The 16,041-nt window shown below is 41.9% G+C and overlaps 1 protein-coding gene across 1 annotated transcript; it reads right to left on the bottom strand.

Moving 5' to 3' along the window:
* Positions 1-584: 584 nt before the first annotated feature.
* Positions 585-15,340, bottom strand: MANF (mesencephalic astrocyte derived neurotrophic factor). The gene is made up of 4 exons (XM_069206787.1): positions 15,144-15,340; positions 12,451-12,578; positions 8,345-8,486; positions 585-1,106 (listed from the first exon to the last, which is right to left on the bottom strand). The coding sequence occupies exons 1-4, from the start codon at positions 15,238-15,240 to the stop codon at positions 922-924; spliced, it is 552 nt and encodes a 183-aa protein (XP_069062888.1). The 5' UTR covers positions 15,241-15,340; the 3' UTR covers positions 585-921.
* Positions 15,341-16,041: the final 701 nt, after the last annotated feature.

Here is a 16,041-nt window from a genome sequence, read left to right as displayed (position 1 = left end):
TACTGTAATTCTGCAAGTGGCTCGTGCTTTATTTCATAGATCTTTTCCCGCAACTTAACTATACCCAACTTCCACCAGCCCATATATCTAGCTCAGGCATTTACTGTAACCTTATAGGCCACACTAATGATCATGTCTAAATGGAATGTTTTTTAAGCACATGACTAATCCAATAACCAACAATACTACAGAATTAACCACTAACCTTTGGTTCTGGGTTAGCGTACTCACCGACCGTAAAGCATTTCTACACCTCAGCAGTTCTAGTAAGTGCTATATAAATGCAATAATTATAGGAACGGTAGCCGCCAGTAGGATTGGGTGGGGAAAGGTTGGGGGGGGGGGCTCGCAAGCACTTGTGGCTACGGCACTTGTGCAGAAAGATTGGGTAAAAGCAGTTTATAGTCTCAATGGGAGGGCTCAGGGAGCCTTTGGTATTGATAAACAGAAGCTTCTCCCCAAGACTTCTTTTGCTCTTGCTGTCAAGACACTGAGTAGTACAGTTTCATACTTCACTCAAGAGAGCAGAAATGCTCCTCTCTGAAGAGACATCTATGTATGAAGATTCTCAAAAGCAAGACAAGTGTGGTCTTTAATCTTTTTAATAGAAAACAAATTCCCTTACTGTACACACAAACTGTAAAGACACAAGAGGCAAAAAACACCGATATTAACCATTGGGAGTAATGGCAGAATAAAGGTGCAGCTCTCAGGAATACGTTTGGATGTGGTCCATGGTCCTCTTAAAAATAAGTTACAACGAAAAAAAAAAACAGACGCAGGCTGAGAACGTCAACTAAAATACAGAACAAATCATGTCCATATTTTGCCTCGCATGGACTTGTGTAAGATGGCGACAACACTGCAAAGGTCCGATGCAATGCGCCTGAAGCCCTGCCAGGGTAGAGGCAGAGCCACTAATTACAGGTCAGTCCGTGCGTTGGCTGCATTTGGAGCATATTTTGGCATCAATTCATTGATTTTGCGGATGTAGTCAGATTTCTCAGCACAGCCTTTACAGGTTTCACCCCAGTCATCCAGGATCTTCTTCAGATCTTTCACTTTTAGCTTCTTCAGATCTACAGTGCTCAGGTCGATCTGCTTATCTAAGGAATAAACAATAGATTCCATCAGATGACGAAGCAAAGTCTTGAGATGCACATTAGATGTAAACTCACAAAATTTAAAGAAACAGCGTTTCCACTTTAAACATATAAGATAGTTTTGTTTGTTACAAACTTTACAACAGTTGATCAGAGCTGATCTAAACCACTTTTAAATCAATTTCACTAGCCATTAAGGATCCATGTATATACAGAATTCCAAAAGGCTGAACCAAGAATGCAAACGGAGGTAAACTCAATTCTCAAAACATTGGTACCCCTCAATTAACAAATGAAACAAGTACATCATTTTTATTTTTATTTAGTTTCAAAAGTCTGAAGTTAGCAGCAAAGAATTTCAATACGAAAAAAACAAAAAAACAAACAAAAAAACACACAGGTAAGATGATGGGGTGGTGGTTAAAAGGAAAGAGACAGTTTTGAGGTTTATCGCTCACTGTGGTCATTCAAATCCAAAATTAAATACTTCCAGACACTTTTCATCCAGTCAATCCACCAGAACCAATGATGTACATGGACTGCCACACAGACACATTGAAAGCCATCTCTCCCAACACCAACATTACTTCACTTGCAACCAGCAACAGTGTGGCTACCACTTACTTATTGCAACACAACCCTCTACTTAAGATTCTGTACCTTACTCTTCCAAGGCCCCACGCACCACCAGGAAAATTTGTGAACTTAACACCCTGCCCCTCAACCAATAACCAAGAACCAACCCAAGAAGCATGCCCCCCACTCTGTCCTGGACAAGTATGGAGATGTTTGGTCAGTATGTGACTAGGGCCTGAGATGAGATTGTTTTCTGACTCCAGGGGAGGTTAACCCAGTTATGATTTTGTACGACTAAGTAGAAGCTTTGGCGAATCTTTACTAGGTATGAGCGTATGATGCTGCACAAAACATACATTTACTAAACAACTGACATGGACATTGAGAAGAGATTTTGGATATGATCCAAAACCTGAAAGCTACTCAGTTATGATGAGCTACAATGCTATAACTCACACAAGCCCTGTTCTGGACCTCACATGATGTCAAAGATGACATCACAGTTGATGTAATGAAAGAATCACAGACTTCTGATTGAATTAACAGCAGCGCACTCTAAAATCTCACTGGTGCGTCCTTTATTAATGATCATGCTCAGCATCCTGTGGCACCTTGGATACGTTCCAGAAGTATTTGTTGCCTGTTGAATTAAATTATTTTAGGATGCCTTTTATTTGCCACCTTTGAAAGAGATGGGATTTAAAATGGCCACCAAGTGCCTAGATTGTACTGCTGGCTTCATATCACAGATAGCAGTGGTTTGCAGACTCACAATGTCCAGACCCCGAAACTGTCACGTGGATGTTTGTTCACTTGGGAAATCAGATTTTCAAATCTGAACTGCAGTTCACAAAATCAAAAGCTCATGTATGAGTTGCAAGCAAACGCTCCAAATATACATAAATGTGACCCTTCGAAGTGCATCCTGCATTTACTTTTAGTCAGTGTGCTCCATCTGGGAGGAACAACATTCTAGTGGATATGTTACTCTAGATCCCTTCAAGTAACACTCATAACAACCACATTCCTTCAACTCTCCTGTCTATGTGAAGAAAGTCTGAAGCATTAGCAAACGTTATACTATTTGCAGGTACCAACCATGGAGTATAATTTAGGGCAGAGCTGACATGCAGCAAAGTTACATATACACTGTATATTCTCTCCTTAACTAATCCAATAGTTCATCCTTTTTATTGAATGAAAAAGATATTGCTAATTACGGTATTAAAAGAAGGCCTGGTTTATGTCACCTATGTTCTAAGTGTGGGCGAGTCATTAGTAGCTTTTAATTCTGGTTAGCTTTCATGCTTTTGCACAATTGCCAAACTTGTAAAGGTTTGACTGTAGGTGTGGGGGATGAGAGGTAAAAGGAATAAGGAAGGGTACCTGGGATGATCATGGACCACACTGATCTGCACAGCCCCTTCCTTAGTCCTATATTTCACTTAAAATATCTTAATTTCCTCAAAATGCTATACCCGTGTCACTAGAATACCTTTACAACTGTAGCTGAACAGCTAACCCGTAATTTGAGGTACTAGACCTTGACACTGTCGGCACACAAAGCCTGAGGAAGCCAATCTTATAATCTACGAGCAGCAAACAGCTGAAAAGATCAGTGTATATAAACAGCAAAATAGATAGGCAAGACAGCAATGGGACCGACTTGATGAATAAACAACTTGTTGAATCAGTATGCGCTGAAAATACATATGCCCTTAAAGTCTAGAGGTAGCATAATTTAACAAGCCAATTACACAAAAGCTGCAATGGCAAATCTCACCATACCATACAAACAAGTGGCAAATCGTTTTACAAACGATTTTGTTGGTCCTTAAAGATAGACATTTACTCTGACTATTGCTGCTTTGGATTTTACTAATTATTAGAATCAAAAGCAGCAGGCCGATTGCCTAAACATCTTAATAGTTTGAGTCCTTAAGAAACGAGAAAACTCAGTCTCATAAGAAAGGCAACCATTTGATCGAATGTAATGTAAACAACGTATCATGTTGATATATGTATCAAAGAAAAATCTACCTCCGGACTAACTTCCATGCATTTAAAAAAAAAAAAAAAAAAATGGCCAATTCAGAAATTGTGCGATACCCATGATTTATTGAGGGGAAAAAAAAAAAAAAAAAAGTTGCAACAAATGAACAAAATTAAAGACTCAATTCCAAACCACCAGTTTGTTATTCTGCACAAAGGTGGATAGATTGGTGCTAGTGTGCTGGGGAAAGGAGAGGTACTACAGAGATAGTGTTGCCACATAAGATTATCCTGCACAGGTACACCTTTAAAGATCAGTCCATGAAGGAAAAAGATGTCAGACATTTCAACTTAGCTAAGGAATACTTCATCCCAAACTCATACTGTAGTGAAATCAACCAGAAACCATGAACTGTGGTTGTCACTGGGAGTGGGGATGGCGGAATGGTAAAAACACTGATATGCCAACTCACTGCCTGCCTACAGGCAGACTACCTCGGCAAAGGAAATACCTGAAGACAGTGCCTGGTATCCAGTGGAGGCGACAGCTGGGGCTGGTAGAAGACAAAGGGAAAGAAAACCAATCACATGCAAGGGAGGAGAGAAGGGGCTAAAACCAATAATTTGTCAAAAATGAATTAGCTGAGAGGACACACAATTGAACACTGCATCTACAATCTTCTAGACTGCAGCAAGCCAGATGCAAGTCTTACTCTACTTCTAGGAAGGATGGAAGCAAAAACAGTTTAAATATCTGAATGGCTCAATAAATGCTACACTGAAACGGTTAAAATGTTTACACTTGCTGTCGATTTACTCGTTATGTGATGTTTGTACACAATAAAAGATCCTTACCCAAAAGCAATAAAGAAAATCTAATTCTCAGAGCAGATAATCAAAAGTAAGAAGCAAAAACGACACATGCTAGTTTTCGATTTCAAAGTGAAGAAACTGCGGGTATTAACAGAACAGGAGCATGGGAATTAGCTGAAAATCCTGAAAAAATATTTGGGTGGCTAGGAAACGGCTGCAGGAAAGATACCACCCCCAACTGATACAGTACCACAAAGTTGTTGGCAGCCTTAAATTTCAATATTACCCAAAATTCATGTGAAACTTTCTACACCAGGAAGATTAATTAAATCCAGTTTCCTTCTTAGCATGAGAATTTTGATAAAGGCATTCTTCTATACCCTTGCAGCACAGTACGGCTGCTACTTGGCCTGGCCTTTCAAAATCTGCTTGAAGACAGGTCCAGATTCAAAGACATTATAAAGGAATTCTATGTGTTGAGCATCCTTTAAATCCACTGATCGGGAGAGGAATCCTCCCTTAGCGTAGATTTATTGCCCTGGACTACTTGATAGTCAAACCAGATATAGCCAAGAAATCGAAAACATTAAATACCTCACATGAAATAATGCACGATAGGTTGTGGGGACCATGGCTGGCTGGGTTGTAACTCACACATCCTGCTGGACAACACTACCCCACTCTCACTTAGCCCTGGCGACATACTAGACCCTCTTCACACTTCGAAATGGTATGGAACAGTCTGGCCGATAGAGCAGCGGGTGTTATGCTCAGAGTTCTGCATGTATACTGTATGCCAATTCATATGATGTGTATCAACCTCACTACATGTTCCATTTGTGTATTGAGAATGCTGATGCGTATGCCAGGTCTACAAGCACATCTGCAACACATAGTCCACAAACCAACTTCCAATGATCCAAAAGAAAAATCACACTTTGTTCTCCCTCACCTCCAGTGAAGACCAGTAATTCTCGCCTTTGTATACGGTCAGTAAAAAAATAAACAAAAATAAATAAAAAAAATTAAGTTTTTGGTAATTGACCATTCTGGGCAAAGCAAGGCAATGGGTGCATGAGCCCATGGATTTCCTGTCCATATTCTAGCACAGCAGCAAACATGGAAGTTTTGAAGAGTGAACTGATGTGCCTCCGAAATTAATTAACATAGAATCGGGGGTGCCTTTTGATAGTCTTCCTTTTCTTGGATTTATGAGGATGCTTGTAAGGCACCAGGTCCGATGCCTCCTGTGTAAAAGGCCAAATGATAGCTAGAAGCACGTCACCTTCCTCAGGGCCCCCTCCAATTCAGAAAAAACAACAATTATTTTTACATACATTTCAAACCCAAAAACTTCGTAATCAGGTAAGTAGACTTTTATGCATAAATAATTAGCAGTTTCAGAACTAGACAGTGCAATTTTCATAGTACTCTCGATGTTACCCCATGGAGGAAAACAATGTTCACAAACACCGGGTTAACAACAACTTACGAAGCCAATCTCAGGGAGTTAAGGTGGGCACTGATCAGAACCACACCAACAGGTCACACCGGACAGCACTGGGCAGCAAGACATTGGGTGCCCAATGGTTTCCTATGGGAGTTTGGTCCTTGTGAAGACAGGCCTGCGAGCTCTGGCTAGAAAGTCAGTCAGGGACAACAAGCAGGTAGGTAGCAGACTGAGTGCTTGGGGACGTAGGTGCACCTTTGGTCCTCTTCTGCGCCCAGGGGCGGTGGATGCAGAAGTGTCTTTAGTTGTCTGGTTTTCACGTCCGGGAGCACTCGCAGTAAGAATGACTACAGGCGTTGTGGCAGGGTCCAGCAAGGGTGGACTCGAGGCTCTTAGGAGCAGGGGAACATCACTGGTACCGGTGACCACCTTGGCTGAAGTCAAGGGTCACGGGTGCAGTTGTTGCTGTAGCTGCGGATTTTCCCTCTCCAAAAGCCTGTGGGGGAGGGTCATTTGCGCAGAGGCTACAGGCATCTCTGGAGAGTACAAGATGGGTGAGACTAGTCTCTGGGCAGCTGAGGACCCACGTTGGCACATTCTGTTGGTTTCACCTCCGGTAGTGGACGACAGGTGCAGTGGTCACGTCTCATGTTGGGTTTCGGGGGTTCCAACAGCTGGAGTGCCTTTTCTTTGGAGTTTCTTATTGCAAGTCCGGTGCCCAAGGGAGACTGAGTCTTTCTTGAAGGTTGGACGAGCTGGCTTCTTCTGCAGGATCCTCCAAGGTCAGCAGTCAGGCCGGAAGGGCTGGGTCCAGGTCAGCTGATGCTTCTCCTCTTCTGCAGGTGCAACTCTTCTTTGTCCTGGCCTTCTTACGTTGTCGGAATCAGAGTTATATGGTTCAGGGGTGCCACCTAAAAACTCAATGGGGCTGACCACCTTTAGGGTGACTACACCCTTCTTAGGACCACTTCCACTGGGAAGTGGGAATAACCTTAACCCTAGCGGCCCAATACCTTCCAAACAATATGAATTTTAAACGTAGGGTCCACTTCAGCTAGTCCACCTTAGAAGTGGGACTGGCATGAAGTAGGCACTCCTAATTTTAACTAATTTTCCTGCCTGTTTTGCTGCCAAAAGTGGGGCCAGGACAGGGGAGTTTGGTCATCTCTGCCATCTGAAGATACCTGGGTGGCATTACAAAGGCAGCAAGGCCTTTGAAGCTCCCTGCTCTTGAATGTCCATCCTGCCTGGGAGAGGAGGTCACACCTCTGCCCAGGGAAGGCTTTTGTCTCAGTTCGTCGAGAGTGCTGGCTCTCACCTCAGAGGGCCAGAAACGCCTCTGTGGTGGCTGAACTGGACAGAACCAGTCAGTCAACACACTAGTAGCTGGCAGGTTTTCAGGGGGCACCTATAAGGTACTGTCTGTGTGCATTTTTTAATAAATTCATCACTGGGGTCAGTGAGGGCTTATTCTGAAATGAGGGGTGACTTACATATATTGCATGCAGTGTTTAGAGGGCATGGCGCAGACTGTGTGCCATGACGTGTTTTCAATTTTGGAAGTACCTGGTCACGCAGCCTGCAATAGCAGTCTCTATAAGGTTGGTGCTGGGTCCCTCAGAATGGCACAAGTTGTGCTGCAGCTCTGAGGGGCTCTCGTCAGTACCCATGCCCCAGGAGTACAATTTACTATGGACTTACAGGGGCTGAAGGGCATGGTCACTTGGTGGGGGAGGTGTGGGGGGGGGGGGGGGAAGATCAAGTGACCAGGTGTCTAGTTTTAGGGAAGGAACACTGGCAACGGAGACCTGGTCTGTTGAAGCTGCATCTAAAAACCCGGCAAAGAGTGTGTGAGTGTTTTCTGCAACTAGTTCCCAGCTCCCTAAAGAGGCCAAGAATGAGTATCCGTCCCTGGGCAGTGCTACGTTTAATTGTTAGGAAACACTAAACTAATTACAGAACAAGGAGCAAAAAAAATAAAATGTGGAGCTTAGCATTTTAAATACAAAATGGTATAAATCCAAGTATTCTGTCTTTTCTTTAAAAACGTGAACAGCAACCCCCCAAAAAATGCAACATTCTTTACATAAATTAGCAGTTTAAAAAGACCAAATTTTGGCTTTGGGCATCTGTTTAATCCACCATCATTCAACATAAATCTCTCTTAAATTAACCAACCATCACCTAAATATTGACTTTAGGAGTTTACCAACCGTTACATTTTGTGATGGCCACGGCCTCTGCAAATGGCACTGCAGAACTCCTCTCTCGTACTAGTCACCCCTTCCTTAAAAGTTGCTAACCAACAGACTCAGACTACCTACTCAGTAGCCTCTCCTCCTCCACCAGTTTCCATAAGCAGTCTAGAACCATCTGAATCAACTGCCTTCTTCCTCTGGGCAGAACTTACCATATTTCAATTCACAGATCTGGCTGTCCTGTTTCTTTAGCTTCTCACAGATTTTTTCAGCTGGGATGTGGTGACTCAGGGGCTTAGACACTTCGTTGGTGATTTTAGTTGCTGCGTCGCTGGTGGCACCAATATAATAGCACTGGAAGAAATAATAAAGTCAGATTTCTGCATAAAAAGAGAGGGTTAAAAATTAAAGAAGTCCAGACCTTCGGAACTGAGTTGAAGTAATAGCCGACATCCTACTCAAGGATAATAAGGTAAGCAGCCCTTGCTAAATTTGTTATTTGCATGGTTTTACTTCAGGCTGTTTAACACCTTCATTTCAATATTCTGATTAAAAACCTACTCTACACAGGAGATACGCCCACTGAAAGCTTTTGTGTTTTGTCAAGTTATCCCCTATTTGGCTGCTTGGTCATTTTTCCAAGAATAGAGAGAAATAAAGCTGAACTAGTGAACCATGCCATTTACAAAGATATTCCCTTACATGGCCCAGTAAACATACAAACTACAACAAATAGTGCTAGAACACTATACTGATGAGACAGAGGTCAATGGACAAAAAAAATCATTGCTTTACTTGCAAATCTGATAAACTTCACTTGCCAGGAACCGTATAAAGAAGTCTTTACCAAACTGCAGAGAGAAAAACACAATGACATGGCAGACCCACTAATGAACTCTGTGCACCATTGTCTGATAAGACATGGATGCAGTACAGATACAACTTACAGCAAGCACCTCTAACCCACCAAGTACTTGCTAATACCTCCTGAGAGACACATTGTGTGCAGTCATGCAGTCATCCAGCACCTTACTTTAAATGCAACAAAGTGTGGTTTTCACTGCTGATGACTCAAAGCACCAAATACTTCTCCCACACTTTCAAGCATTCGTCTTTCATCCAGAATATGCACAGGTGTTATGAACCAAGTCAGAATCACTCAGTCCCACCCAACACCAAAACATTTTGCAACCAAGCATACACCCTGAGGAATATGAAGCGCTATATCAGGTGTCTCCCAACAGTCGATCAGGAGCTACCAGTAACTCCCAGACACCTTCAGCTCATTTTTAAATCACAGGGTCACATTTTGCTTTTTAGCAGATCCTGATAGAGAGCAGGGCTGTCAGGTGTATGGGGCAGGCTGAGGCTCGGAGGTGAAGAACTGAATCGCTGAGGTATTTAACTCTTAAAAATTAAAAAATCCGGTTGACTCCGTATTAGAGGTGAGAACGCTTTTATATGGGAGAAAATTAAAATGATAAGTTACCTTAATGATGAACACTTCTTTTTAATTTTCTCCCATTTCAAAGTGTTGCATTACGAACAGCAAGTCACTTGCTCCCAGTGGCAGATAAACACTGAGCTACATTTATAACTGAAAAACTCATTTTGTTTAAATAGGATAAATTTAAAGTGACAAAAACTTTTCAATGAAAATATTTAAGCCCTAATATCATTCTCCACTTTCACTTAAGCCAATTACGTCTTAGTGTTTTATGGAACATGTTTCTTCACTCACATTTCCTCCCATTTAAACAGATGGCTGTATTTTCAGTTACAATGATGGTACCATGTCTACAGGGGACTGCGAACAAGATGCTTGGTGTTTGTAAATGTGACACTGAAATGGGAGAACATTCAAATGATTTTTTTTTTTTTTGCAATACATATACATAAAGTTAACTCTACAGCTTAATTTTCTCAACAGTCATATTTATAAGTGAAAAGTAGAAATTGTTTTAAGTGGGAGAAATTGAAAGTGCAGAAAAATATTCTGAACGTTTTTGCAAAAGGTATGTCCTCTGCCACAAGTACATATGACAGCCTCTCAGTCCACCGTACAAGTATACCCCATTCACAAAGACTACGCTCTCACTGACACATGAAAGCCCTCTCATAGTACCCCAAGTCAAAGTATTTTGCTCAAACCACAGTATCTAGTGCTAAAGACATTAGTCTGAAAGTCAATTAAGCTGGGCGTGGGGGCTTCTGGTAATGCACGAGTTGCTTAGCCTTCGGTAGTTAACAATGATTTTGAATAATCAGTAGTAGTTCTCACTACAGAAAAAGGTTGAAGACCCCTGCTAAATATGCAGTTCAGTTACAATAATACAATTGTATCACTTACAGTATTACCAATAACGGGGGCTGGCCTTGTTTATTGTTTTGGATACTCTATGACCACGAGTGTGGTGGCCATGGAAACAGTTAACTTCTTACACTAGCATATTGTTTTGATGGGTGGTTCTTACAGAGTACACATCTGCTGGCACATCTGTTTATTTGTTTACATCCGTCATAAACCCGATCAGTCACAAATTAGAATCATTAGTCTTTCTATCAATATTAAAGCTATATAAGGGGGTGCTATGGAGTATTGTATCTGTGCACAGTCTCCTTCAAAAAGTGCGCTGATGTCAAACATCATCATCATCTATAGAGGTGTAGACTGAATGATATGAACTCAGCCATGCTCAGGGACACTAGAGGCTGGAAGACACATCATTCAAATGGATTTCTTAAAAGATGGAATTGATTGAGGTTTTCTGTTCCTAAATAAACTTTCAGGTTGTTTGAAGAGCACATTAAATTTTGGCCGGCCAGGCTCGTTTCCACGGAAAGCCTGTGATACACTAAAACGTGATCTGAACTAACAGTAATCATATGGCAGACCCAATGAAATTATTTTTCTCTCTCGGCTGTTTATGCTACAAAAAGGTTTGTTTCACGGCACATATTTTTTAAATCAGTACTTACAAATATGTTTTCTTTGCAAGATTAGTCATGCCTGCATTACAAGGATTGCACACTCCAGCCACTTAGACATTCTGACAGCGAGTATTCAACCATTTTAGAATGGTGCAGTAAACCAACTAGTGAAGAGTACATTTTGCCCAGGTTACACTGGCTTCCAAAGCTCGCTAAATAGTTTTAGAGTTCTGATCTTTTTCACCATCCTGGTAACCAAGTTAACATTATAGCTCAATTAACTGATTTTAGTTATACCTTCTTTCTTCTGATGTTTCCAGATGGTTGAAAGTTAATACGTATTTCATTATGAAATATGTCAAGGATTAACATATTATTGTTTTAGGTTCTTTAGTACTTTGACAGCCAGAAAATAAACATTTACACTGTAAAATAATCCAGTAAATCAACCATGGAATGAGGAGTGTTATCGAGAAATACTAGCTGCAATCCCAACAATAGTATTATAAAGCCTGCTGATAGTCTCTGAGAACGACCAACGAAACAGGACCAGGAATGCAAAACCGAGCATGCAAACTGAAAACCTCATGGTTTAAGGGTAGAGATATTCTGCTAAAAGTAGATCAAATTATCTTAGCGTGCCCAACTGCTGGCTCATTTCTGCCATCACATAAATGAAAAGACAACCGCTTGCAGACGTTAACTTCAATACACGGCAATGAAACCACGGTAAGCACCGAATTAATCAAGGCCTGAGAGCAAGTGGGAAGCAAATACAGACAGATACTGAAGGCGTTTGCCGAAACGCACCAGCTTCCTGGTATGGCGTTTGTGAAAAATAAAGGAAATTAATCCTATTTTCGTAGGTGGTTAATTTGGCGTTAAACCTAGTGGGGCTGGTACAAGCAGAAACCAATACCTCTACAAACTGATTATACACACACGTTAATTTGATGAAGAAAAAAATCAGGGAAAAAAATATATTATTTGGCGGAGTGATTGGAACCATCACTGTATTTAATGGAGGAGTTAGTTACAGACTTATTGTATGTTCAAAACCCTGGCGTTGGTACCATGCACACACCTTCTACTGATGAAGGACAAGCAGACACAGGGACGGGAGCTGGGGGTTTGCCTTGATTCAATGTAACCTTGCGCTTCCAAATCAGCGAAGTGTACACACAGCCGAGGGGAGGGGGGGGAATTCATGGACGCCCATAAACCAAGTGAATTTAGCACAAGAAAGAAGATAACGGAGAGTTTCTTGCTTAGGACACAAAAAACATTATCTAGTCAACTGAACTGGCTCACGACTGTTAGCCATGAGGGAGCTGGTAAAACGGCTCTTTTACAAGAAACCAAGAGTCTACAGCTGGGCCATACTTACAAATCTGTTTTCTTTCCCCTTTGCTTCATTGCAGGTTTTCACCAGCTCTTTCTCGACAACGGCTGAAGAGAACTCCACATTTTTGTCTTTCAGGGACTGATAAAACCTCGACAGGAAGGAGATGCACACTGTCAAGAAAAACAGAAAACACAATATTCAGCTCTTCTCTACTGCAAAGTGCATTTTAAGACAGAAATGATCAACATATTTAAAACAAACATTGGCAAAGTCAGTAGGTCTGACGCTGGCTGTCAGCCTTATAACTGTTTCAATACTTGTTTTGCCATTTTTGTGTGTATATATATATATATATATATATATATATATATATATATATATATATATATATACACACACACACACACACACATATATATATACATACATACATACATACACACTTTTTTGGCAGAGCTGGCAGGCCTGTGTGTGGGCCTTGTGGTGAAGCCGTCGCAGTGAAACTATTCAATGGCTAAAGTAGGCTGAACCATTACACCTCGGGAATGCTGAAGTGGCCAGGAGCAATATATGAATGGCACAAAAACAGATCAATGAATGAGGAGGCCTGGCTAAATGTATGTATATGTATGGCTAATGCCAGACCTAGAAGCGCTGGTAAAGCCAATAGGTCGGGTATTGGCTTCCAACCCTTTGGTTTAGTCAATTGTTGTTTTTACAAGGTTTTTGTAAAACCTAACTGTTGGGGGTGGGGTCGGCAGGGTGTGTATACATACACACACATATATATACATACATATATACACACACACTTTTGATCAGTTTGTGGCACTGAAGAGAATTACTTTGTGTGCAGTGCTGCATGCGAATGAGCAGAACGCGGTCACTCACAGTGAAGTTAGCAAGGGAAGGAGTTAAAAGGGTTGGCTAAAGGTCCCACATATAAGTATATATCCCATAGATAATTTGAGTAAAATCGAAAAGGTTGTGGCTTTTGGCAGACCCCCCAAAAAAACCACACAAAAAAAAAAAAAGATATTCGAACATTTAGTGCCATGAATGTATGTTTCTCTCTGAATTGGCACGTAATGACAAGTTTGTTAACTGACTATGGGTTGCAAGTAATATATGTAGCTCCGAAGTCAACTGTTGACTCGTTTAAGGGCAATGCCATTTTCTACAATTCTTTCAGTTCTGTGCTTCGAGTACGTCTACTGTGCAGAAATACAGCGGGAACCGATTGGTTACAGACTGTCCTCAGTTCCAAGGAAATGTTACATTGCTCTGTTCAGTGGAATCCAACCCAGCCTTTACGGTCTATATTTAGAGTATGGCCAGAAGAGGCTTCTTTAAGCGTAGACGTAGATTAAGTAAATACAGAAAAGTAAAAAACACCATACAGATGCACCAACTCAGTCCCCGCCGACAGCTCAACCAATGAGCTCTTCAGCAAGTGGCCTCATAACCACTCACAGTCTCAACTAATGCTATTCTACAAGTTCATGTTTAAGCGGGATCCTTTGCTAGCACTCTACGCGTTTTAAAGGGTTAATCTTAGGAGCATTCGTTCTCCAAGCTCATATTTGTCCTTTCACTACAAGCAAGTACTATGCGCATCTCCCCACAAGTTCACTTCACTGATTACCCACGCCTCGCAATCAAATTTGTTGCCAGTTTACTCACTATTATACCCATTACACCTAGTTTCCAGCTACCCTTCACAATCTCAAACATTAGCTTTGCTTCCAATTAGAATTTCCTCAATCACCGACTCACATCCATCCATCCGCCACTGGTTCCCCGTCCAATCACAGCCCCCGAATAAACAAATTAGAAGCCTTTTATACGCGTGTCATTGTATCCAATAATGACCCAAGAATGACAAGGATTCTGTCAGCATCAAAATAAAGGTGTTTCTTTTCTTCTTTTCTTTTTTTGACATAGAATCCACACGGTGACGCTTACCTTAGCATGATAGATTCATGTCTATAATTCTTTTTTGTAGATTGATATGGAATTTACCTCGGTGCAACTTTATTTTGGATGCAACATAGAACTTAAGCCCTGATGAAGTCCTTAAGAGATTAACTTCTCATGGGATGAAACACGTGTTGGCTGTTCTGTACTATACTTATGGAGAGTTCCAGACATTGAGAATAAAATCTGGACTCTGAGATGAACATGAGTCGGTGATTGATTGACTAAGAAGACTGGATACATCAATAACTCCTAATTAGGAATATCATGAGTGCTCTGACACCTGTTTTTTTTTTTTGTTTTTTTTAAAAATAAAGGGGATACCTGGAAGCAGGTGGGTGTCTGAAGACGGTGGGCCGAGTAGGATTTCTTGAAGTCAGGTGGGCATGTCTGGAAGCAGGTACATGTGTGGGAACTAGCCAGCGGCACGTTGGCTGTGAAGATGTCTGGCTGCAGTGAGGCTGTCGCGGCAGAGGGTGGGCTCTGGGAGACGGTCAGTCTAGAAGACGGTGGGGTCTCTGGCAGCAAATACGCTGGGGAAGGTTCTGCCAGGGATAAGGGGGGTGGAGGTCTCTTGAAAAGTGGATATCGGACGGGCCTAGATATCACTGCGGGGGATGCTCGGCGTACAAATAGGGTATGGGAAAGTTGGAATTTACTCGAGAAATCTCTCGAAATAGCAGTGGAAGAGCAACTCGCCTTGTCTGCTGGCGAACGTAAAGCACATGCAACTTCCTGTAGTAATTGAGCCTCCTCACCTTCACAATCTCCCTGACGCAACGCCGAAGATGCTCTTGGCACGTGAACTAATAATACCAGTGTCGGCAGCAGGACCGCGATCCTTACAGCGTCCATCACGCCACTGAACGTCGTTGCTCCGGTTTCGAAGTGAAACTCCGCACCGGCTTCTGGATCCTAAACCTTCACTCAGCCGACTCTGGCCGCCCACAGCTCTTTATCCCATTGGCTACCCTAGGACAGACATCAAAACGCTCCATTCGTCTATTGGTCGCAGTTTGCCAGATGCTCCACGACACGCTCTTCGATTGGTAAGTTTTGGATACCTGGTGAAGTCTCCGGGTTTGTTGGCGCACGGTGATTGGACGAGATTAAAGACAAATGAAAAACTAGACCGCCACGTTTCTCAAGCACACTGTTTAGGTCAGGCAAAAGGCAGTATTTTATTCAGAGTTAAGGTACTGTACAGTAAGGCTATAACGCTGTACAGTAAGAAGGGTGGGAACCGGGGTCAAAGGTAAAACCACTTTTCCGTGCACTGAACGCGGCCAAAGCTCACTACAAGAAAGTTCTTCTAAAAACAAGAACCGAGTTAACTGCTCGTTTCATAACACCACAGCGCATCATAGTATCGCTATATGAGCCTAGTTTATACGCCTCCGACGTCCTGCTGGGGGAGCTAAATTTATAGAAGTGTAGTATTGGGTTTGACGAATAATCCACCAAAGAAAGAACCGAAATCACAGGAGGTTTCCTAATAAAATTAAGTTGTATGTTTATAAGCAGAGATAAAAGACCCACGCCAAAGCATGCAGTCATAGCGAAGTGCAGCAGGCAACTGCCCAGCACCTAGCACCATGACATCATCTAATATTGTAGAGCAAGAACTTTCTAAATTCTAACAAGACTGAACGAAAT

The sequence above is a fragment of the Pleurodeles waltl genome, chromosome 9 (assembly GCF_031143425.1).
Source record: "Pleurodeles waltl isolate 20211129_DDA chromosome 9, aPleWal1.hap1.20221129, whole genome shotgun sequence".
NCBI classification, from domain to species: Eukaryota; Metazoa; Chordata; class Amphibia; order Caudata; family Salamandridae; genus Pleurodeles; species Pleurodeles waltl.
This window is presented reverse-complemented; position numbering and strand designations above follow the sequence as displayed.